The sequence below is a fragment of the Staurois parvus genome, unplaced genomic scaffold (genome assembly GCF_062004578.1).
Source record: "Staurois parvus isolate SC_StPar_1 unplaced genomic scaffold, SC_StPar_1.0 ptg000097l, whole genome shotgun sequence".
Taxonomy (NCBI): Eukaryota; Metazoa; Chordata; class Amphibia; order Anura; family Ranidae; genus Staurois; species Staurois parvus.
The window spans coordinates 2,224,787-2,251,064 of record NW_028317893.1 but is presented as its reverse complement, the minus strand read 5'-3'; the positions used below and the strand labels follow the sequence as shown (position 1 = coordinate 2,251,064).

At 44.0% G+C, this 26,278-nt stretch overlaps 1 protein-coding gene across 6 annotated transcripts in view; it reads right to left on the bottom strand.

Annotated features, from left to right (window-relative positions):
- MTCL1 (microtubule crosslinking factor 1) overlaps positions 1-25,977 on the bottom strand; it is a 231,539-nt gene extending 205,562 nt beyond the window's left edge. For all 6 annotated transcript variants that reach the window (XM_089670985.1, XM_089670988.1, XM_089670986.1 and 3 more), the window contains exon 1: positions 25,043-25,977. In XM_089670985.1, the coding sequence (XP_089527111.1) occupies positions 25,043-25,696 (654 nt within the window). In that variant the 5' untranslated portion in view covers positions 25,697-25,977. The remainder of the gene's footprint in view (positions 1-25,042) is intronic.
- Between the last annotated feature and the right edge of the window lie 301 nt (positions 25,978-26,278).

Below are 26,278 nucleotides of genomic sequence, written 5' to 3'. Positions count from 1 at the left end.
ACGTGAATGGGACTGCCTGCACCCGAGTATCTGTGCGGGCAAACCTGATCCTTGCATGGGTGTATGATTTAATGAATGATGCTTTAATGGGACCCCCATGCATTTTGTTCACGTGTGCCAAAACGTATGTTACCAGTGAGCCATGTGTTTTGGGGCGGACTGATGTATAAAATGAATCAGGCACCTTATTTAATTGTTTCTTGTGAACAGGACAGCTCATTGTAATTAATTGGCTGTCCTAAACAAATTGCGTGATAAACGCAATAAAAGCATGCATACTCAGTCGCACCTCTGAGGTGTGTATGGAGCTTAAGTGTAAACAGGTTTCCTAAACTCCCATCTCAGATGGCTTCTCCTCTCGATGACTGATACTTACTTTTCTTGACCTTTTGACAGCTTTTCTCTGTTCCTTCTCTCCCCCTTTTCTCTTTAGTTTTTTCTTTAATCATTTGAAAAGCGGGCTATAGCCAAATGACGGCTAGAGCGTGGTTGTCCAGTTCTGGGAGGGTGTAATATGACGTCCTCCCAGAACGTGCCCTCCCTCTCACGCACCCCCAGCAGTGTGCACCCAGCGATCTCCATAACTGCTATGTCCTACGGACACAGCTGATCATGTGATGTAGTAAAAGGCCAATCACAGCAGCCTTTTATCACATGATCAGCTGTGTCCAATGACACAGCAGATCACCAGGTAAATGCAGTTGCTGGTTGTCGGCTGCATTTTCCTCACGCTGTAACTGGCAATTGCCAGGAAACAGTTCAGCACTGATCATCAGGGCACTGATGATCAGTGCCCAGCAGTGCCACCCACCTGTGCCCAGCAGTGCCACCCACCAGTGCTACCCACCTGTGCCAAGCAGTGCCACCCACCTGTGCCCAGTAGTGACTAGCACTGCCACCCACCTGCACCCAGCTGTGCCACCCACTAGTGCCCATCAGTGCCCCCCATCAGTGCCACCCAGTAATGCCACCCATCAGTGCCCAGCAGTGCCACCAGTCAGTGCTGCCCATCAGTGCCGCCTATCAGTGCCCATCATTGCTGCATATCAGTGCAGCATCATCAGTGCCAGCTCACCAGTACCCATCAGTACTCTACCTATCCATGCCACCTCATCAGTGCCGCCTATCAGTGCCCATCAGTGCTACCTATCAGTGCAGCCTCATCAATGCACATCAGTGAAGGAGAAAAATTACCTGTTTGCAAAATTTTATAATAGAAAGAGAAACTTTTTTTTCAAATTTTTTGCTCTTTTTTTGTTTATAATGCAAAAAATAAAACACCCAGTGGCGATTAAATAACACCAAGAGAAAGCTCTATTTGCGTGAAACAAATGATAAAAATGTCATATGGATACAGTGTTGCATGACCACGCCATTGTCAGCAAAATCTGAACACAACATATACTTCAAGATACTCCTGAGCACACAAAAAGGAAAAGTGCCCATAACATACAGTATTTACAAACTGTTCAAATTTTTGCTCTAAAGCTTCCATAAGGACTAATAAATAATGCTATTAGACCTTCTGTATATTTGATGGGACTAAAAATCACACCATGGGAGGCCTTCCATATTCCTGATTGCAGCTTTTCCCTCATTAGGGAACCATCACGCTTTTATCGCATTCCTCCATTTATGTTCTATTACAGCCAAACCATTGAGCCATCTGAGGTAGCACTTACACACAGCAATGATCTCATTACTACTGCTGATGTGAAGAGAGTTCAGCAGACGCGACAAACCTCAAGTGATTGTACATCCTCCCCAGAAACTCCTGCGGTCATGTCTGCTCTGGGGACAGCTCTCTGGGACCTTTCAGTCCATAGTCTGCAGTGCACACATTGAGATGCCACAGATGAACAGCTCTGGAGCCTGACGGTGCTCTCACTGCGCTACGGCTACTCAGCAAGTTTGCAGCTGTCACTGATGCTACTTTATGCAATCGACCTGCAGAAGCAGGGAACAGACGCTGCACATCCAAACAATACAATTATATAATAGAGATGCGCCTTCAAAAATATATATTGTTTGAGTTAAAAAAAAAAAGGATTCTGGTGGCCAGTTATCTATCTTCTCAAGAAAAAGCATTAAATATACAATATGTCCAGTAAGTTACATTGCAGAAAATCATTTAAATATTAGAACCTCGTGTAAAAAGCTAAAAAAAAGCGGTTCAAAACACCTCTGAAGCAGAGCAGCTGAAGGCAAACTTACATGTTCAATTCTACAACATCAGGAGCCCCAGGTTACAGATTTGTATCATTTCACTATAACCCTGTCATGGCAATATGGTGGTCTTCAGTTAGGTGCCCCCCTCCTGTCATCAACCTTCCTCCACCCCCACCTGTCCTCCCTTCCCTGTCTGCTTCTTTCTCCCACAGGATATTAGATCCCTATTCCTAGTATTACAGAGAAACCTCCGTCTACCTATTAGTCCGACCACCCTGACCTTTCACTGAAATGGAAGGGTTACCTTTTGAATAAATGTATTCTGTCAACACTTAAATGCAGCCAAAAGCTGCCTATATACTAGTAGATGTTTAAATAAACATTTGTAGAATATTTGTATGAACATTTGTATGAAAATTGTTCACCATTCGGTGACTGGACACAATAAAATGTAACTTCCCATACAAAAACCAAATACACTGTTAAGCTGGCCATCAATGAATCAATTGAATTTTCTGCTGATTCAGCTGAATTTTGATCCATCTATAGCTGGTCCTGTCTGACAGCTGATCTACTGTACAATTGTTCATGAATGGGCTTGCTGGAAAACCTTAGTTTGATCAAGTTTCCGCCCAATAGGCTGCAGCTATCAGACAACTTTCACCCTAATAGGCTGCAGTATTTGGCCAGTTTTCATCCCAATAGGTTGAGGCATTCAGACAGTTTTCATCCCCATAGGCTGCGGCATTCAGCTAATTTTAATCCCCATAGGCTGCGGCATTCAGACAATTTTCATCCCCATAGGCTTCAGTAGTCAGCCAATTTTCATCCCAATAGACTGCAGAATTCAGGAAATTTTCAACCCAAAAGACTGCAGCATTCAGCCAATTTTCATCCCAATAGCCTGCAGCGTTTAACCAATTTTCATTCCAATAGGCTGCAGCATTGAACCAATTTTCATCCCAATAGTCTGCAGCATTCAGCCAATTTTCATCCAAATAGGCTGCAGTGTTCAGCCAATTTTCATCCCAATAGACTGCAGCATTCAGCTAATTTTCATCTCAATAGGCTGCAGTGTTCAGCCAATTTTCATCCCCATAGGCTGCAGTATTCAGCAAATTTTCATCCCCATAGGCTGCAGCATTGAACCAATTTTCATCCCCATAGGCTGCAGCATTGAACCAATTTTCATCCCAATAGCCTGCAGCGTTCAACCAATTTTCATCCCAATAGACTACAGCATTCAGCCAATTTTCATCCCAATAGCCAGCAGTGTTCAGCCAATTTTCATCCCAATAGACTGCAGCATTCGGCAAATTTTCATCCCAACAGGCTGCAGCATTCAGACAATTTTCACCCCAATAGGCTGCAGCATTCAGCCAGTTTGCATCCCAATAGGGTGCATCATTCACCCAGTTTTAATTCCAATAGGCTGCAGCATTCACCCAGTTTTAATTCCAATAGGCTGCATCATTCACCCAGTTTTATTTCCAATAGGCTGCATCATTCACCCAGTTTTAATTCCAATAGGCTGCATCATTCACCCAGTTTTAATTCCAATAGGCTGCATCATTCACCCAGTTTTAATTCCAATAGGGTGCATCATTCACCCAGTTTTAATTCCAATAGGCTGCATCGTTCACCCAGTTTTAAGTCCAATAGGCTGCAGCATTCACCCAGTTTTAATTCCAATAGGCTGCATCGTTCACCCAGTTTTAATTCCAATAGGCTGCAGCATTTAGCCAGTCTTCATCCCAGCAGGCTGCAGCGCTGATCAGTGCATTCTGACAGCAGAGGAGTCCGGCTGGCTCTTCCTTTGTCAGAATACAATGACACAATGGGGAGGGTTCCCCCATCCACCTTGCTTGTTTGGATGGGGGAATCAGTTAAGTTTTTGTCATTCTGCCTGCTGGCTGAGCAATAAAACAGAATGATGTATGACCAGCTTATGAAATTCATTGGTTCAAGAAAAAATTTCCATCAAAGTTTCTCTTCACTGTGGTTGACAATGATTATCAATAAAATAACAAACGTGTCATACTTACCTGTTCTGTGCAGTGGTTTTGCACAAAGCAGCCCCCATCGTACTCTTCTTGGGTCCCCTGCCTGCCCCCCCCCCGCAGCTGCTTGCTCTAGGGCCACTCCTGCATGCTTGCTCCTAAGCGACCTCTGTGTCTCTATGAGACACGTAAAGTGTGTTTTGGCCCTGCCCCCCCCGTTCCCTCCTCACTGGCTGTGATTAACAGCAGCGGGAGCCAATGGAGGAACAGAACCAGGAGAGGTGCTGCTCTTGATGGTTGTATTGTGATCGGGCTTGGGTAAGTATCATGGGGGGCTGAGTGAGGAGCTGAACACTGAAGGTTTTTTACCTTCATACATAGAATGCATAAAAAAACATCAGCTTTTACAACCACTTTAACATTCTTAAAAAAAAAAAAAATCAAATGAAATTCTACTAGTGCATAGCCAGTGTAAAGCTGGCCATACTTGTATAACAAATAGACCATACACTACAATGGGGGTCAGCAACCTGTAGATCGCGGCCAGGTGACTGGTAGATCACGGTCTAGGCTTGCCGACCCCCCATCCCAGAGCATCAGACAGAGTGCAATGCAGAGGAACTACTTGTGAAGTTGGAGTTGTAGTAGGGGGTAAGAGCAGCATAAGCCGATGCTTCCTCTGTAGTGTTGGCTCTTGTCCCATGCAGAGTGATGCTGACTGCACTCCACCTCTAATCCTGGCTGGTGGTCCCCAGAGTGGTGCCAGCCACAAAAAAGACGAGATCTTCAGGTCAGTGTGAAGCAATACACTGGGCATAATAGTATAGGGCTGCGTTCACACTGATGCACTGCAGTTTCCCCACACACCAGGTGCAGTGCAGTGCACCTGCAGCTTTCCTGGGTTAGCTGCGCTTTGCCATAGACTTTTATTACATCATACGGGTTTGGTGCGCTTTCAGAAAGTGCACTACACCTGCAGGATATAATAGAAGTCTATGGCAAAGCGCAGCTGACCCTGGAAAGTCACAGATGCACGGTGCAGGTAAACTGCAGCACATCAGTGTGAACACAGCCTAATAGGGGGCTCAGAACAGTAAGGGTTCATTTATATTTGCAGTTTGGGGAGTGGTATAACCTCATAGTTAAGACATATTTTTACAACCCCACCCCAACCACACCCCTGCAGTGGGTAGGGGTGTACCATTCTCACACCCACAACAGGAGTTGCCCTGTCATGGTTGGTGGGTGTAGCACCTGCCAAGAAAGACCCATTCAAGTGAATGAGGCTGTTCTGCAAGTGCAACCTTGTGCAGTACAGCAATGAAGAGGTTAAAGCAGGCAACATTGTGTTGCTTTCTCACCTCCTACTTTAACCCCTTGGACCCTACAGAAGCATGCAGTTGCAGGGTGCTTGCAGAGTGGCCCCATTTACTTAATGGGTTACAACTGACAAGTGGTAGCACTCACCAAAAGCAGCAGCCAAAGGGGATAGAGATTGCGGGTGGTAAAACCATGATTTAACCACAGGGTTTTACCAACCCCCAACTGTACATGTGAATGAGCTCTAAGGGTCCTGTTGCCGAACGCAATGAGCCATTCACAAGTGCAGCAGGCACTGCTGCTCCTCTGAAAATTGATCCCATTGTGTTTGACAGGTTGCCTCCTCATCTCCGGATTTAAACCCATGATTGCCGTACAATGCATGCAATTGTGACACAGTAGTATGGCAATTAGAGGTTTAAATCAGGTGTGAGGGGACAACACTGTGCCCGGTGATCTTTGACTTCTCCCATATTGTTCAGATAGATCTCCACCTCTTTAAGGTTGCCTACCCCTGCACTACAACAAATCCTGCTCATCAAGGTCTTAGTCCATTTCAATTACAAAGTATACTTCTCTTTCTCTATTGCAACACTGTTTCACACAATCAACCGAAACAAATGACAGCAACATGGCCTTTCACTTACTATAGACAATCCTTCATCTAGTAGGCCTCATGCACACTTGAACTAAACAAAATACCTATTTTACAGGTGTTTGTCTTTTTTTTTCTTTTTTCTACCTCTAATTGCCCCTCCAAGTTAGTCTACAGTATGTGAATAAAATAATATTCTGGCCAATAAAATTAATAAATGAATTAATAAATCTTCTAGATTGTAAGCTCCAAGGAGCAGGGCCCTCCTAACCCTCTTGTATTGAACTGTATTGTTGCTGTATTGTCTCCCGTTATATTGTAAAGCGCTGAGCAAACTATTGGCGCTATATAAATCCTGTATAATAATAATAATAATAATAAATACCCAAGTGCTGGATGCGCTAAATGTGTTTCATAAAAATGGCTTTGGCACATTTTTGAACCTTCTTTTCTCCTTCCCTAGTGTGTATGTGGTCTAAGGCCTCAGGATGCTTGCTGGCTTTATAGGTCTGCTGAGTCTAATAGTCCCACAACATTCCTCACGTCTGTACAAACACTGGCTAGGACGTTACATGGGAGAGAGAGAGAGAAAGCACCTTGCATCCACCAGGCTCATGATTACTGACTCCCTGGTGGAGTGCAGTACGCTCACGTATACTGCCACTAAGGGCTTGTTCAGACATGTGATTGGGGTAAAAGCAGGGGCCGATCTGTGGTTTTTCCACCCCCAACTGCTCATCTGCAAAAATTAAATGGAATGCCAAATTCAACAGGTGATACCGCCACTGTACTTGGCCCATTCAAGTAAATAGAACAGCACCACAATCGCCCCAAAACCACATGCAATGCACATGGTTGTGGTACAAAGTATCAGCATTTTCAGGGTTAAAACAGGCAATGAAGAGGCAACAGATCGCCTACTTTGCTTGCCTTGCAATCCACTGCTCATCCCTTTTCAGAAGGGTGGCAAGTACTGCCACACATATGAATGAGCCTTAAAGTCTTACTAAACCCAGGACCCAGCATTCACTATATCTGGTCTCCCACAGTACACACAACATGGAAATGCAATTATTTTAGTAAATATAAACTGCTAAATACCTTTTCTCATCAGCAGTTAGAGCAGTCTTGTGACTTCTATCAGTGTTCAGCCAAGTACTTGTTAAAGCTCGTAGGCAGAGTTTTCATTTTGGTCTAGGAGAATGCAGAACAATTGACCTCTGATTGACCCTGTGCTGTTCACATGCACTCTCCCCCCCAAAAAAAAACAACTCTCTAGCAATACACACCAAACTGAACATGTGCAGAGTGACTCCACACAATATGTCTTATCAGGAGATAAGAGGGGGACACTGGAAGAAGGGGAAAATCAGAGAAGTCAGGATCAAACAGCCTTTTTACACAATGCAGAGGATTAACCCCTTAGGTTCCACAGTGAGTATAACAAACATGCTTCACCCTGAAAACCCATCTCTTCAGGGAAGCCTACCCCGCCCTCACCTAACAGCCGATCTCCTCCACTCCTCCTACCACTCCATCCCCCACAGCCACTTCCTCCTGTACCACTACCCCCTCCCTCCTAGATTGTAAGCTCCAAGGAGCAGGGCCCTCGAACCCCTCGTGTATTGTATTGTCACTGTATTGTCTTGTGTACTGTCCCCCACTATAATGTACAGCGCTGAGCAAACGTTTTGGTGCTATATAAATACTGTATTATAATAATTATAATAATAATACTGCATGTAGTGGAAATATATAACAGTCTCCTGCGCTCAAGAGTGGTGTATGAAGATGTAATTGTAACGCATCCTCCGTGTAACAAAAATCAGCACTGGCCTTGCTGCCCTCTAAGGGTTGGGGGAAACCCACAGGAACCAACTGTAACAACAAAGAAAAACAAGGGGCACAGCAGCCTTGTGCGTTATCCAGGGTGATAACTCTAATGATCCAAGGCTCTGAGGAAGAGGAGATCACTCCTCAAAACGCGTCAGCTTTCAGAGGGTCCTCATGAATCTGGGAGCTAATTCTGCGTACTGGCTGCTTTGCATCTGACACGCTTTTGTTTCTACAACGTTTCTGAGTATATTTTATTTCGGATCATTAAAGTTATCACCCTGGATAATGCACAAGGTTGGTGCGCCCTCGGTATTTCTTTGTTTTTACAGATGCTTTACTGCATATACAGACTGATTTTACTGTTGTGAGTTTAGGAACAAAAAAAATGCTCTCCACACGTGATTACATCATCACTGAAAGTACTGTTCAGTGGTGACATCACCAAATGAGAAGAGTGTTTTTAATTCCTTCTACTTAAATTATACAGTATTATAGATAGTGTACACTAGACATCTCTTTTTGTTCTTTTATAAATAAACCAATAGAGTTTTTCCTCTCATCTGCTATATATAATTCTCAATATCTGTTCTCATTCTGTAAAACAACCCATTGTAAAACAACCCATACGGTTTAAAATAGAAATGAAAGGCAAAATGGTTGTATATATGTTTAAAAAAAACATTATAAATACTTTTTTCCCCTTTTATTTAAGTGTTCACATTCCATCTGTTCTCAGCTACATACAGGAGGAGAAAGGGAGGAGAGAGGAAGGAGAAACAGCAGCACGGTAATCTTCCCAGTGAGTGGCTGTGCAGGGAAGGGGTGTGTGTCAACACAAGTTTGATCATTGGAGGAGAGCACACTGAGTTCCCAGCATAGCTAGAGAATTGCCCATGCTATGTTCTCCTGCCTAGAGTGCTCAGTTTGTAATGGGAAAGCAGAGGGACTGGTAGGGACACCAGGAATGTCACGCAAAGGAAGCAATACAAAGAGAACGGGGTACTTTTTGTACAAGTACAGTGGGGATCGAAAGTTTGGGCACCCCAGCTAAAAATTTGTATTAATGTGCATAAAGAAGCCAAGGAAAGATGGAAAAATCTCCAAAAGGCATCAAATTACAGATTAGACATTCTTATAATATGTCAACAAAAGTTAGATTTTATTTCCATCATTTACACTTTCAAAATAACAGAAAACAAAAAAATGGCGTCTGTAAAAGTTTGGGCACCCTGCAGAATTTATAGCATGCACTGCCCCCTTTGCAAAGCTGAGACCTGCCAGTGTCATGGATTGTTCTCAATCATCGTCTGGGAAGACCAGGTGATGTCAATCTCAAAGGTTTTAAATGCCCAGACTCGTCTGACCTTGCCCCAACAATCAGCACCATGGGTTCTTCTAAGCAGTTGTCTAGATAACTGAAACTGAAAATAGTTGACGCTCACAAAGCTGGAGAAGGCTATAAGAAGATAGCAAAGCGTTTTCAGATGTCAATATCCTCTGTTCGGAATGTAATTAAGAAATGGCAGTCATCAGGAACAGTGGAAGTTAAAGCAAGATCTGGAAGACCAAGAAAAATATCAGACAGAACAGCTCGCAGGATTGTGAGAAAAACAATTCAAAACCCACGTTTGACTGCACGATCCCTCCAGAAAGATCTGGCAGACACTGGAGTTGTGGTACACTATTCCACTATAAAGAGATACTTGTACAAATATGGTCTTCATGGAAGAGTCATCAGAAGAAAACCTCTTCTACGTCCTCACCACAAAAATCATCGTTTGAACTTTGCAAATTAACATATAGACAAGCCTGATGCATTTTGGAAACAAGTTCTGTGGACCGATGAGGTTAAAATTGAACTTTTTGGCCGGAATGAGCAAAGGTACGTTTGGAGAAGAAGGGGCACAGAATTGAATGAAAAGAACCTCTGTCCAACTGTTAAGCATGGGGTTGGATCAATCATGCTTTGGGGTTGTGTTGCAGCAAGTGGCACAGGGAACATCTCATGAGTAGAAGGAAAAATGGATTCAATAAAATTTCAGCAAATTTTGGATGGTAACTTGATGCCATCTGTGAAAAAGCTGAAGTTAAAGAGAGGATAACTTCTACAAATGGATAATGATCCTAAACACACCTCGAAATCCATGGGGGATTACATCAAGAGGCGTAAACTGAAGGTTTTGCCATGGCCTTCACAATCTCTTGACCTCAACATAAATGAAAATCTATGGATAGACCTTAAAAGAGCAGTGCGTGACAGACAGCCCAGAAATCTCAAAGAACTGGAAGACTTTTGTAAGGAAGAATGGGCAAAGATACCTCAAACAAGAATTGAAAGACTCTTGGCTGGCTACAAAAAGCGTTTACAAGCTGTGATACTTGCCAAAGGGGGCAGTACAAGATATTAACTCTGCAGGGTGCCCAAACTTTTGCAGACTCCATTTTTTTGTTTTCTGTTATTTTGAAAGTGTAAATGATGGAAATAAAATCTAACTTTTGTTGACATATTATAATGTCTAATCTGTAATTTGATGCCTTTTGGAGATTTTTCCATCTTTCCTTGGCTTCTTTATGCACATTAATACAAATTTTTAGCTGGGGTGCCCAAACTTTCGATCCCCACTGTACATGGTACAGCAGATACATATCAAATATGAAATGTTGGGTTGACATATTCTTTAATTACTAAGTGCGCCACAAATTTTTTGTAGCTACTCATGTTTTCTCTGTGTGCATTCATGGGTAGTGTGTGTGTATTAAGGCATGATTCACATGGGCCCTATGGTCTGAACAACAATGAATTTGGGCTTATTTCAAAGACTGTACACAGGTAAACAGTTGCAAGAAAAAGTATGTGAACCCCTTGGGATTACGTGGAGTTTTGCATGAATTGGGCATAAAATGTGCTCTGAACGTCATCTAAGTTACAACAATAGAAGAACACAGTCTGCTGCACATAATACTACACAAACATTAGATGTTGCCATGGTTTAATTGCACATAACATGTAAACATTCACAGTGCAGGGAGGAAAAAGTATGTGAGGCCCTAGATTAATGACTTCTCCCAGAGCTAATTGGAGCCAGGAGTGAGCCAACCTTGACTCCAATCAGTGTGATGACATTGGATGTGTTGATGACAGCTGTCCTGCCCTTAAAAAACACACACCTGTTTTGGGTTTACTGGTTTCAAGAAGCACTGTCTGATGTGAACCATGCCTCGCAGAAAAGAGCTCTCAGAAGACCTACGATCAAGAATTGTTGACTTGCATGAAGCTGGAAAGGGTTACAAAAGTATCTCCAAAAGCCTTGATGTTCATGTGTCCACGGTAAGATAGACTGTCTACAAATGGAGAAAGTTTAGCACTGTTGTTACTCTCCCTAGGCATGGTCGTCCTGTAAAAATGACTGCAAGAGCACAGCGCAGAATGCTGCATGAGGTAAAGAAGAATCCCAGAGTGTCAGCTAAAGACCTACAGAAATCTCTGGCACAAGCTAACATTTTGGTTGACACACCTACAATAAGGAAAACATTAAACAAGAATGGAGTACATGGGAGGACACCACAGAGGAAGCCATTGCTGTCCAAAAAGAATATTGCAACACGTTTGAAGTTTGCAAAAGAGCACCTGGATGTTCCACAGCACTACTGGCAAAATATACTGTGGACAGATGAAACCAAGATTGAATTGTCTGGGAAGAACACACAACACTATGTGTGGAGAAAAAAAGGCACAGCACACCAACATCAAAACCTCATCCCCACTGTAAAACATGGTGGAGGGAGCATCATGGTTTGGGGCTGCTTTGCTGCCTCAGGGCCTGGACGGATTGTCATTGATGGGAAAATGAATTCCAGAGTTTATCAAGACATTTTGCAGGAAAACATACAACCATCTGTCTGCCAACTGAAGCTCCGCAGAGGATGGGTGATGCAACAGGACAATGACCCAAAGCATACAAGTAATTCAACAAATCAATGGCTGCAACAGCACAGAATATGCCTTCTGGAGTGGCCCAGTCAGAGTCCTGACCTCAACCCGATTTAAATGCTGTGGTGATTCACACCAGACATCCCAAGAATATTGCTACACTGAAACAGTTTTGTGAAGAGGAGTGGTCCAAAATTACTCCAGATCGTTGTGCAGGTCTGATCTGCAACTACAGGAAACGTTTGGTTGAGGTTATTGCTGCCAAAGGAGGGTCAACCAGTTATTAAGTCCAAAGGTTCACATACTTTTTCCTCCCTGCACTGTGAATGTTTACATGTTCTGTGCAATTAAACCATGGCAACATCTAATGTTTGTGTAGTATTATGTTCAGCAGACTGTGTTCTTCTATTGTTGTGACTTAGATGACGTTCAGAGCACATTTTATGCCCAATTCATGCAAAACTCCACGTAGTCCCAAGGGGTTCACATACTTTTTCTTGCAACTGTACACTGGTACTTTCATAAATGCAGGCATGTGTATGTATGGTGGTATGCCCCTGGACCAGGGGCGGACTGACAACTCATGGGCCCCCAGGCAATAGGGGATCATGGGGCCCCTGTGTCCTTGCCCAAACTCAAAAAAGCCTATGAAAAAGGTACCAGGGGCATCTCATGGGACCCCCTACTGACCCCGGGCCCTCGGGCAATGCCGAAGTTTACAAATGGTCAGTCCGCCCCTTCCCTGGACACTGACCGTCTGCATCCATGGTTTTATGTTCATGTATCACCCTATATACTGTTCTCCCAGTTCTTCCAGATCACTGTATCCCTTCACCACTCTATTCATAACAAACAAAATAGTTTTGGCACTTTCAGTTTCAGTCCACTGAATCCTATTCCAAAAATACATTTTAGGAGTTGAACTGGTTTACACTTCAGACAGCTAGTAATGTAAGAGATAGGGTTGGGGTGGAGAAGAAATACTGAAGAACAATTTGGATTGCAAAGATCCTCCTAACCCAACCCTAATATTGAAAATTTGCTATGTTATAGGGAAGATCTAGATATGGTATTTTTGTAAGCAGTACCTTGAAAAATCTACATTTTGTCCTGGATTCCTCCTAAAAAAACAGTAGTGCTAGATCAAAGGCACTGTTGCCTATAAATGCTATCCTCACAGGATTCGAAGTGAGATTACATCATGTCACCACTGTGCTGATCACTGTTCTCCTTTCTGGAGAGGAACTGTACCTGAGCATCTGCACACAAGCATCTCCCTGCTTCCTCTTCATTTATTCTGTGGTTCTTTGCTTTCTGTACTGATTGATTATTCCTCTATCAGCCTTTAAATCACCTGTCATCCGAGAGACAGCTCTGACGTGAGAAAGCGAAACCTTGCTCCTCTATCAATATAGCTGTCTTCAACAAGACATGGTAGGTCAGTAATGAGGAAAAGTTTAGCTTCAGGGAGACTGCAGGCAACAATGACTAATAATGACTAATCCATTGCTTTTTATTTTTTTAGGAACAGCTTCCAAAGTTCAGATCTTCTTTAAGACCTCTTCCGTATGTTCTGATGTTACAATTGTTTTGTTCATATATTTATTTATTTTATTTTATTTATTGTAAACGTTTAAATGTTAAATAAATAAATAAAACATTGGTAAGAAAAAAGCAAATTCTGGAATAACTCAGATCAGCCAAGTGGTACATCGCACTGGGCATGCACCTACTTGGAAGACACAGAGGGCTGGAGAACTGCTCCATTATTACACCTCAATTTGAGGCTTCTCTCGACTGTGTGCCCAGGGTCCCTTGCACAATATAAAGGATATACTATTTTCTTTAGAACAGCCTTTCTCAACCTTCCTTTCCTGGAGGAATCCTTCAAATAATTTTCAGGTCAGGGGGGAATTTACTAACATAAATTCATTAGGGGTCATTAGAAAAAAAAGCCCCTTCTGTTAGTGGCCAGTGGGAAGAATGACCACCCCCATACAGAGGTGGTCAGAATTCCACCCTTGTAGACAGCTAAAATGATCATTGGTTTCATGCCACTGCCTCTGCCAAGTCGTGCTGGCTTGGAAACTATTCAGGCACTATCAGATGAGAGATCAATCAGCCACAGTTCAAGAAACCCCTAGCAATCTCTGGAAGAACCATGGTTGAGAACGGCTGCATTGGAAGGTTCTCACTGCAGCATTTAAAGCAATAACCTTCTCTTTTTTGGGTCCATGTTGGTCTGCAAAGTATAGAGCTCAAAGTGTTTTGTTATATCTGTTCAGAAAGTTTGTGGTTTAAGCGATCCTTCTTATTGGCTAACTGAACTTATTAAAGATGCAAGCTTTCGGGATAACCAAGATCCCTTTCTCAGGATTTATACATTAAGCCTAGGTTCAAACATATGCAGTGCCAAATCACTGCATTTTCAAGTGTGATTTAGGTAGCAATTGTGGTCCGAATCCTCTGCGATCCATCTTCAATGCTAATGCATTTTTCATGTGTTTTTTTTGACAGCTGCGTTTTTTTAATCAATGGTGTTCTTTCTCTCTCTTTGTTCTTGCAATGCAAAAAAACACCTTCGAATCGTTTTGGAATGTGAAAACACTTCTGGTTCATCTCTGATTTTCATTACACTTTATGAGCTGTGAATTCGGAACACACAGCTCCAAACTCGCACAGGACCCTTTTTAAAAACGCTGTCAACGTTGGTTGATTGTATATATGTAAACCACCTCCATAGGAACTAGGGCTGAAACAACTAATCAACTAGTCGACTATAATCGATTATGGATATAGTTGTCGACTATTTTCATAATCGATTAGTTGGCCAGCATACAGAGTGCATTAATTGTTTACATATAAAATACAGTGCAGCGCACATAGCTCAGTACACTGTTCATACATGTCAGTAAGTGCCTGACAACATGTGAATGTGAATTTGTGGGGAGCAATGCCTTGTGGGACATAAAGTCCTCGTCAGATGAAGAAAGTGATTTAAAGGCAGGAGTTTTTTTTACCTTGAATTAGGGCACTCCGAAGGCAGGAGGATCCAAAAGCGCCAGTGGGAGATCCCAGAAAAGGAGGTTTTTCACAGAGCAGGTAATGCAGGCCATAGATGGTTCGAATTCCAAACAATGTTTCATCTGAAAATCGAAACGTCGTTCGTTCTGTAATCTGATGGTGCCACCAATGATTTCACAAATCGGTCATTTTTCGCTAATTTTCCAGCATGCCCGATAAACGAAATGGGGAGGAACCACGAAAATCGGCCGATGCCATTGCCCCACTAACTGAGCGAAAATCGGCCGATTATTCTTAGGTCCAATTTTTGTATGAAACTTGTTCGGAATTCGAATCATGTATGGCCTGCATTAGTATGACACGTTTCGGGGTTTTCTGGTTTGTTTTTTTTACAATCACTTTAAAGGCTCTATGCAGGGAAGATCAGCATCTGAACCCAGAGAAGCTTGAGGCTGACAGACTGAAGGTAATATAAGGCATTACAATTAAATTTACAGTAATTGTTTACCAGTATTGTATTTAAAATGATTCTATCCATGCATAAAAAGTCTTAGCCTTTACTACTACTTTAATATGAAAGATTTATATCCCACCACCACCCTTCTTATAGCTTAATGTCTGACTCCTAGTTAAAACACCCTGAATATCCTACTTCTGGGTGTGTATATATATATCTGTACTATAAAGGGCTCTTTTTTTTTTTAACCCCATCATGACAAGTGATACAAAAAAAAAGTTGCTGCTACTAAATGTCTAACGCTAGATATTGATTTTTGGACGTGAATGTTTGTACAACAATTCTTTGTACATTCAATTTTAAAATTAGTGTAATTTCTGAACAAAAACCGCATGCAATGTCTAAACGTTCAAGGAAAGTTTTTAATTCTGCCCCTTCAAATATTCCTTTGACTTTGGTCAAAAACAAACATTGATTTGACCCCTCTAACGACTAGAAAAATTGAACGAATTTCTTAAAACAAAAAACTTCTAATGAAAGATTTGTGTATGGCCAGCATAAGTGACAGCAGGTGCAGGTAGCTAGTATCAAGCTACCTGTCTATGACAAGGCAGTCTGCCATGCATAATATTATATCACAGTCTTGTCTGAGAATCTACAAAACTGTTTTGGGTCTTTTTTTTTTCTTTGAATGAAACGTTTGATCTCTTGAGTCTGATATGTACCAGATTCAACCTCTAATAGTATATACATCTCTTCTGTCTGTTATTCTCAGAGTGGATTAGATAGTTTGTTTTTTAACCATATAGCTGGTTATTTCTATTTACCACTGCATAAAGATATTCAAGAAGAAATTGCCTTTTTCTTTAACTTTGCATATTAACTAAATTATACACTAAACTTTTTTTGAGATTTTTATCCGATTAATCGAAGCAATAATCGGCCAACTATTCGAATAAGAAAATAATTGTAGTTGAAGCCCTAGAACACATTTGATCTCTCCTGTCATGCAAATCACTCCCCTTAAAAACACACCACAAACCGCATATGTGTGAACCAGGGCTACTGGTATAAAGCCTGAAGAAGGGATCTAAGTTATCCCTAAAGCCTGCATCTTTAATAACGTTAAGGCTGTGCGCTTGATCCAGAGCTTAGTAAATGAGGGGAAGCTCTGCTGACTTCCATCTTCCAATTATTTGCAAGTAAAAATGCTAGGTTTTTTTTTGTTTCCTTGCATATAATTGGGTATTCTTTGTAAAGTAAAGCTTTACTTAATTTACTAAACTCTGGATCAACTGCACTTGCAAAGTGCACAGTCTATTAGTAAATCAACCCCATAAACTCCAAATGTTCTGCATTAATCACAGGCTAACACTGTACAATACTCTACTACTGTTATATCTGTTTGGTAAGTGCAAGAAAATATTGTCGATTTTGCTAGAAACCTTGTCAACTGACAACTCCATGTGTTCTCTGCCTGTGTATATGGATAGGTTATGGAGATGAGGCATGGTCTGTGTACTCTGAATCCATCAGAAATGAAATAGGCAGAGCTGACAGCACACACTTAGGAATTCAGAGGTGTGTTGTCATGTTGAAAAGGAAGCTAGTAGCTAATAACACTGAATGGAGAACTGTAATTGAAACTGTAGCTAGTTGTACCCAGTAAGATCACCTGTTTCTTTTCCACTTTACAAGATGAAGAAAAAAAATAAAAACCTGACAGATCGCTGTGGACAGCACACATTTGCTTCTTTTACTTTAGATCACCCTTCATTAAATGACGGATTGCGGTCTGGACACTGACCAAGCAAAGCTTGTGTCCGGACCCTCAGCCCACCAGTCTGCAGTGGTGGATCCCCACTGCTCAGCAGTTATTAGTTGCTGGGACCACCTGTGTCCCAGCAACCAATGATGTCACATGTGTGCACCATCCCCTGTAGCAAGATTCTCTGCCCAGCCCTGCCCTCTTCAGCTCATTCCTTCTGCCAGCTCTGGCCCCCTGCAGCTCATTCCTTCTGCCAGCTCCCGCCCCCTGCAGCTCATTCCTTCTGCCAGCTCTGGCTCCCTGCAGCTCATTCCTTCTGCCAGCTCCCGCCCCCTGCAGCTCCTTTTTTCTCCCAACTCCTGTCCATGCCTGCCCACCTACTGGACATATCCAAGCATGCTGTTCACATGGATATGATGTGTAGGTGCACTCTCATGGGCACATATGGTGTAAAGAGGCACTCTGATGGGCTCGTACAATGGAAGGGGGCACTGTGATGGGAGACACCTGATAAAAGAGGGAGCCCTGGTGCAAAAACCTGATGTAAGTGGCACTCTGACTGGGACACCTGATGTAAAGGGGCACTCTGATTGAAAAACCTGATGTAAGAGGGTACTCTGATGGAAATACCTGATGTAAGGGGGCACTCCGATGAGGTCATCTGATGTCCACATCAGAGTGCTCCCTTGTCGTAACTGAAAATTGACAATAAATATTGTTGAAATTATATGGAAATGGTACATTTCTCAGTTTTTGATAAACATACAGTGGCTACAATCTTTCTGAGTCATAGCACAAACTTGGGATTTGAACCTTGGCTGAAAGAAAATTTTAGTGACCGGGCCTCCTTGAATTTTAATTCAAGACCCCTGCTTTAAATATTATGTATCTCTAAAACCCAATCAGACGAGGCCAAAACAGATCTATACATCCAGTTCTTACATCTGTAGAAGGACTTTGTAAAGGGTGGCCCCTCCCTTTGTTTGAAAGCTGCCACTCTTTTAACCCTGGTGGAAAACCCCAGGTGAGGTAGCGGAGACATTTAAAGCTTTTATGTCTCAGTAATTTATCACAAGCAAGTCCTGGCAATAAGTCAAAGATCTTTCATTAACTAAAGAGGATAAGTTCAACAACAGAAAACATCAGACATACAGACGGGTTATCCCAAGAACTAGTACATCCCCATCTGATCTGATTAACCTTGCACTGAACTTACTTGGATTCTCGAGCCATAATAGGGACTAAATACATGAATGCTAACCAAACACACTATATTTGTCACATCTGTTCCTAAAAACATTATCGTTGATTTCCATATACATAGCTATTAAAGTGTATGTAAACTTAAAATCTATTTTCCAAGAGAATAGTAAGTTGCTACCAGGGGCGGACTGACCATTTGGAAACTCGGGCACTGCCCGAGGGCCCCGGGTCAGTAGGGGGCCCCATGAGATGCCCCTGGTACCTTTTTCATAGGCTTTTTTGAGTTTGGGCAAGGACACAGGGGCACCATGATCCCCTATTGCCCGGGGGCCCCATGAGTTGTCAGTATGCCCCTGGTCGCTACCTACCATTTAGTGTTGTCAGCTTTCCCTTCAGTTGGCCACTGAGCTGCCCATCAGATCTGTGCATGCTTCCTGCAGACCTGGTAGGCAGCCCTGAAGCCAACTGAAAATGCTTGCATCGCAGACTGACAATGATGCTGCTACTCGCAAGTTAGCAGCTTAGAAATGACAGCCTGAAAAGGGAAGCGCTGCTACTGGCAGGATCTCCAGGTAAGATATGTACATCACATTTAAGTTGTGACCATTGACGGACTGACCATTCGAGCACTCGGGCACTGCCCGGGGTCAGTAGGGGGCCCCATGAAATGCCCCTGGTACCTATTATAGGCTTTTTTGGGTGTGCTTTGAATGTGCGCAAGGACACAGGGGCCCCATGATCCCCTATTGCCCGGGGGCCCCATGAGTTGTCAGCCCGCCCCTGGTTGTGACACTAGCCAATAAATGGCTTTATCCTGTCACTCGGGGTTAAAAGCATATTTAGTACTTTGTGCCATTTCAGTTGGTGGAGAGATTCCAGAGCTGGTGTGGGTGACAGCTTTCTGTTAGGAGGTTGGAGAGTGTCATCATTCAGCAAAGCAGGGAAAATGGTACAGGGGGAGGAAATAGTATTCTCATTCATTGTGTTGTGATCCAATAATAGTATTTACTATTGTAAGTGCTGGGAGAGCCAGTGCTGCAGGGCTGTGCGACCCATCTGCCGGCTCACCAAGTTCTGCCAGTGCTGACTATCAGTCTACTATTGTAAATACAGGGAAGGTTTACTACCAGCTGGCAGAAGGGTCACACAGCCCTAGCATGGCTCATAATAAACCTAACATATATTATCTCCTGCGCTCAAAGACTCAGATCAAACAAACGTTAACAACAAACAGTGCATTCATCCACTGGTGATCAAAGGTTGTGCAGCTCTATCATGAAGCTGGGGAAGCTCGATAAAACTGTAGAAGGGGATAAAAGAAAGAGCGCACAAACCTTGCGCATTACCTCGATAAACAATGAATTATTTTATTTATTTAGGAAATATACTCACAAGAGTAGCGGTAAAACAGGCATAAATTAGCCATAATCCACACAGGGTTGCAGGTCAATCCAAAAGGGGAGATAAAAGCTAACGCGTTTCGAAGGGTGCTCCCTTCTTCATTAGAGCTGGGTTTGGCAGATAGAAACTTCAGTTTGGCAGAGTTCCCGTAGCAAGGAGACATTCAGCCACAGTACTGTAGGCGGTCTTCAGTATTTAATCCACTGCTTTAACCGCCAGCCACACTAAACAGGCTGAAATGCTGTAATATTGACACTCAGTGGCTGAATGTCTCCTTGCTACGGGAACTCTACCAAACTGAAGTTTCTATCTGCCAAACCCAGCTCTAATGAAGAAGGGAGCACCCTTCGAAACGCGTTTTATCTCCCCTTTTGGATTGACTTGTAACCCTGTGTGGATTATGGCTAACTTGTGAGTATATTTTTTAAATAAAATAAAATAATTCATTGTTTATCGTGGTAATGCGCAAGGTTTATGCACTCTTTCTTTTATCCCCTTCTACAGTGATAATAAACCTAGCCTGACATCCCTCGAATGAAAAATGTAAGGATCCAAGCACTGTTCAGGTAATTTGACAGTTGGCTGGCTGGCTATCAAGATACAATAGCCACAGCAAGAGATTCATCAGTCTCTGCTGTGTAGTGTAGATGGAGGAATCAGATTATGAGCTGAACAGAAAAACATCTATGTATGTGTAGCCAGCTTTAGAATATCATACAGATTGCTCCTGGAGTTCAGCTCCCAAGGCTCGATCACTACAAAACGCAGTGCAAGAAACCCACGTTCCGTGCCAGTTTCCTGCACTGCATTCCAATCGCACTGCCCCTGCGATCAGCGGTGGGTGTCAATGCAAAGATAATGACTCCCCAAATGCAGGTACGCAAACACAGTGCGTTTGCCCACACCAGATTGCATGGTACAAAAGTTCTATGCAATCCGATTGTAGTGCGTTTCCAAAGGTAATGCATGCGCTACTTTTGGTGCAGTGCGCTTTCAGCCGATTCAAAATGAGTGTGCTGAAATTGGCCCGCACAGAACTGCATGTGAATTGCACAGAAACTGCACTATGTGAATAGGCCCTTAACCACTTGCCCTCCGCCCTATAACAGACGTACTGCTACAGGGCGGCAGGGCTGCGCAAAATCACGTATATATACGTCATTTGCATTTCCGGGTAGGGGGTGTGCGCGCCGCCCTACCAGCGCGCTATTAGCTGCTGGGGATGTAAGTCACCGGGTCCCGGCCAGCGATTCCCAGCTGGGACTCGGTGATCGTCGCTGGGGCTGAGAGGGGAGAGATCTGTGTGTAAACAACACAGGTCTCTCCACTGTCATCATGAACGTGCTGCTTTGCATCACTCTGCACAGAAGAGAACTACAAAGCAGCATGTCTCCCAAGTAAAACAGCACACAATGTAAAACACACAGTACACAGTTAACCCTTTGATCACCCCAGATGTTAACCCCTTCCTGCCCAGTGTCATTAGTACAGTGTCAGTGCTTTTTATTAGCACTGATCACTGTATTAGTGCCACTGGAGTTGTCAGTGGCAGTTAGTTACACCCCCAGTGTCAGAATGCCCGCCGCAGTCCAGCTATAAATTGCTGATCGTCACCATTACTAGTATAAAAAAAAAAATTCCAATACATATACCGCCATTTGTAGACGCTATAACTTTCACGTAAACCAATTAATTTACACTTATTGGGATTTTGTTTAGCAAAGACGTGTAGCAAAATACATTTTGGACTAAATTTATTAAGAAATTATATTTTTTTTTACATTTTGTATTGGATATGTTTTATAGCAAAAAGTTAAAAATATTGTTTTTTTCCAAAATTGTCAGTCTTCTATTGTTTGTAGCGCAAAAAACCCAAAAAACCGCAGAGGTGATCAAATACCACAGAAAGAAAGCTCTATTTGTGGGAAAAAAATGACAAAAATTGAATTTATGTACAGCACTGCCTGACCGCACAATTGTCAGTTAAAGTAACACAGCGCCGCATTGCAAAAAATGGCCTGGTCAGGAAGGGGAGGGCAAGTGGTTAAAGTGGAACTTTATGTCAAATATTAAAATGGGTGAACAGGCAGGATTTTTAATGCAGATGAGACATGCTATGTCTTTTCTGCATTAAAGTTCTTACCTGCCTTTCCTCCCCTGTACAGTGAGCTCCACATTTGCAGCACAATGTACACATTTGTCAATGCTGAGCTGACTTAACACCTGTACATGTGCGGGACAGCCATCATCTCAGCCTGGCCAATAAAAGGATCCGGCAATTGATACCCAGATGTCAGCTGCTCTAAGAAGTCAGCAGCGGGCGGGAAGCTCCGGGACACTGCATTGCTGGAGTAAAGGCGAGTACAGTTCAGATTTAGAGAGGAATTCCAGCTATTCCTGCTTGGACCAATGTAATTATGTATATACCATACCTGACTGATCCCCCTGGAAGCTGGAAATCACTGAAGTAGACACCACTCCAATTATCTCCATTTGCTTCTGGGTCCTGTGCTGAGTGGCTCCCCTGATGCATTCTGAACACAGGAGGTCAGCAGCTCGGCATGGGTGCCATTCAGAATATCAGTGCAGCCCCATCAGTGCCGCCTTATCAGTGCAGCCTCATCAGTACCTCTTGATCAGTGCAGTTTATCAGTGTCCATCAGTGCAGCCTCATCAATGCAGGCTATCAGTGCCCATCAGCACAGCCTGTCAGTGCCCATCAGTGCAACCTCATCAATGCAAGCTATCAGTGCCCATCAGCACCGCCTTTCAGTGCCCACCAGCACAGCCTTTCAATGCCCATCAGTACAGCGTCATCAATGCAGACTATCAGTGCCCATCAGCACCGCCTTTCAGTGCCCACCAGCACAGCCTTTCAATGCCCATCAGTACAGCGTCATCAATGCAGACTATCAGTGCCCATCAGCACCGCCTTTCAGTGCCCACCAGCACAGCCTGTCAATGCCTATCAGTGCAGCCTAATCAATGCAGACTATCAGTGCCCATCAGCACAGCCTTTCAGTACCCATCAGCACAGCCTTTCAATGCCCATCAGTGCAGCCTAATCAATGCAGACTATCAGTGCCCATCAGCACAGCCTTTCAGTGCCCATCAGCACAGCCTTTCAATGCCAACCAGCACAGCCTTTTAATGCTCATCAGTGCAGCCTCATCAATGCAGACTATAAGTGCCCATCAGCACAGCCTTTCAGTGCCCATCAGTGCAGCCTCATCAATGTAGACTATCAGTGCCCATCAGCACAGCCTTTCAGTGCCCATCAGCACAGCCTTTCAATGCCCATCAGTACAGCGTCATCAATGCAGACTATCAGTGCCCATCAGCACAGCCTTTCAATGCCCATCAGTGCAGCCTTTCAATGCCCATCAGTGCAGCCTCACCAGCATACATCAGTGAAGAAGAAAAATTACTTATTTGCAAAATTTTATAACAGAAACAAAGAAAAAGGTTTATATTTACAAAATGTTCAGTCTTTTTTCATTCATTTAGCAAAAAACAAAAAACAACTGGTGATTAAATACCATCAAAAGAAAGTTCTATTTGTCTCAAAAAATGCAAAAATTTGGTTTGGGTACAGTGTTGCATGACTGCGCAATCGTCATTTAAAGCTGGCTTGGGCAGGAAGGGGATGAAAGTGTCCGGTATTGAAGTGGTTAGATTGCACTGCACTGAGTTGCATGATGTCGTAGTACCATGTGATTTGGCTCACTCCAAAATGTGTTGCATTTGCTGATGTGTGGGGGTGCCATTAACCACTTCCCGACCGGCCGTTGCATATAAACGGCCGGACGGTGGCAGTGCAGGGTCGGGTGGCCGTCTATAAACGGCCTCCCCGCACCCTGCTTGTGCGCGCTCCCTGGGAGCGCGCAGCACCACGATCCGGTGCCCACTGTGTCCTCCGGACACAGTGAAACACCGATCGTCGGACGGGACCTCTGATCGGGTCCCGATCATGTGATCACTGATTGGCCAATCAGTGATCACATGCAAAGTAGTAAGCAAGATGTCACTTGTGACATCATTGCTTACTACGTGTGAAATCTGTGAATGATCACAGAGGTCACATGGTACAAGCCTATTCACAACAGGCTTGTACCATGTGACAAGCTGTGACCAATCACAGCTCACTCAGTACTTCTCAATGAGTGCATGAATGCACACAGAGAGAAAGAGAAATGATTGCTTTTACATCCTATATACGTATAAAAGCAATGTGTAAAAAAAAAAAAAAAAAAAAATCTTCATCACCCCCCACAAGTAGTACAGTGTCACCATGGTGACACTGTACTGCTAGGGTGACAGTATGTAAAAAAAAAAAAAAAAATAATATAAAAATGTAAAAAAAAATGTTTAAAAATTATAATTTTTGTTATAAACTAATTTGGATTTTTTTTTTTTACTAAAAAGATAACGGAATAAATTTGGCAAAGATTTATGATGAAATATTATTTATTTGCAAAATTTTGTAAAAAAACACTTTTTTTCAAAATTTTTGGACTTTTTCATTTACATAGCAAAAAAAAAAAATCCCAGCGGTGAATAAATACCACCAAAATAAAGCTTTATCTGTTTAAAAAAAAATGGTAAAAAATTCATTTGGGTACAGCGTTGCATGACTGCGTAATTGTCATTCAAAGTGTGATAGCGCTGAAAGCTGAAAATTGCCCTGGTCAGGAAGGGGGTAAAAGTGTCCGGTCTTGAAGTGGTTAAGAATTATTGGCACCCCATCTGCCATTTTACCCGCGGGTTGGGAACACGTGATTTTGTGGGCTTGTCCGACCTGCAGAATTTTGAACCTAGGCTAAAGGAGAAGTATGGCCAAAGCTCTTTTTGTCCTACTTCTATGGATCACAGGACACTTCATTATGCTCTCCTGTGACCCAGATTCAGGCTAAAGTCTGCTGTTAGCCGATGTCACTCGGCCAGTCCAGGCTCTGCAGGGATCCTGACAATAATGTCGGGATTCACCCAGATTCTCGACCGGCAGCTGGCTCGGGATCTCAGCGCTACCCCATGCTCCAGTAAGTACTGGAGGGGCAAAGCAGAGAGCTGGAGACTGACAGTCACGGTTCTGTGCTCAGAGGTAACCGAGAAGTGAGCGATCAGAGGTATTTGATCACTCAGTTCTCAGTGAAAACCCAGCGGGGGACAGATATATTATGGGATCCATGCTGCATCCACCTAGGTGAGTATAGGTGATTATTTTTTGGAATCCTGAACTTCTCTTTGTATGAAATCAGTAGAGTGAGATAGGAGAGAAGCCATTCCAGAGGAACACCTGACACCAACTACCCAGTATGGGGAGCCTGGAGGGACCTACCTTGAGATAGTCGTTCTCCGATCGCAGCTCTTCCAGTTCCCTGAGCAACTCCTCCTCCTGTGCTGGCCCCGCCTGTGCGGGACTCTTCCCTGCTCCGCGGCCGTCATGGTTCCCCGCTCGGCTCTTCTCGGCTCCCACCAGCAGCACGATCTCCGGCACGGAGAGCACGACGCTGGAGGCCGACTCGTTGTCGCTGCTGTGAGCCGGCGGGTGCCGGTGTTCGTCGGACAGGGGCTCGGAGGGGCAGTCGGAGAGGTCAGAGCTGCTGTCGGTGTGGGTGACGATCCGCAGTGTCCCCCCCGCTCCCGGCCTCTCCAGTCTCTGGCCCGAGCTCCGGCTCCGTCCTGCACCAGTCAGCGGGGAGGATGGGGGGTCTCTCCGGGGGGCCCCGCTCTTCCCTCCTCTCTTCCCGCAGCCTGCGGGGGGCGCCTTTCCTCTGGCCGGGCTCGGCTTGTCCTTGGCCGGGGCGCTGCGCCGGGAGAGGCGGCCGGGGGCCGGGATGGTGGGGGACTTGGGGGGCAGCAGGGAGGGTTTGTTAGGGGTGGCCCTGGGGTGGGGGTCCCTCAGGAAGGGTCTGGCCGGGGACGGGGCTCGGTTCAGCCTCTTCTTATCGGCATGGCTCGGCGGCCGGGGCTCGGCACTCACACTCTCCATGGGACCCCTACCCGGGCTGCGCCACCACTACAGCAGCGCTACAGCATCCCAGCCCGCTCCTCATCACTCCTGCGGATCCCTGACACCCGGCACCATCATCATCACCACCGGAGGATGGAGGGAGGGAGGAAACCCGGATTATTGTCTTCTCCTCATCACCCAGCGATCACACTCCGCACACCGTGTCCCCATCTCCTGTCATCTCTCCTCATCCGCTCTCCTCCTCCCGCAAATCTGCAAACGCTGCTGTCTGTCAAGCAGCCTGACGTACGCCGGCTCCTCGCGCCTGCGCAGTGTGGTTGTAGCAGTGAGTGAGTACACCTCCGTGTCTGTATGGGCAGCTCCTACCCGGGGCCATCTGTACACACACCTGTCACCCTTCATGTCACCACGGGGAAGAGGAGGAGGAGGAGGAAGAACAGGGATCCTACGTCTTCATCAAGGCTCCATTCACACCACATCATCATTACATACACAGTGCATATACTGTACATATACATAGTGCATACATACATAAAAATAGTACATATATGTATACACACACATAATACATACATAGTACATACAGGTACATAGTACATA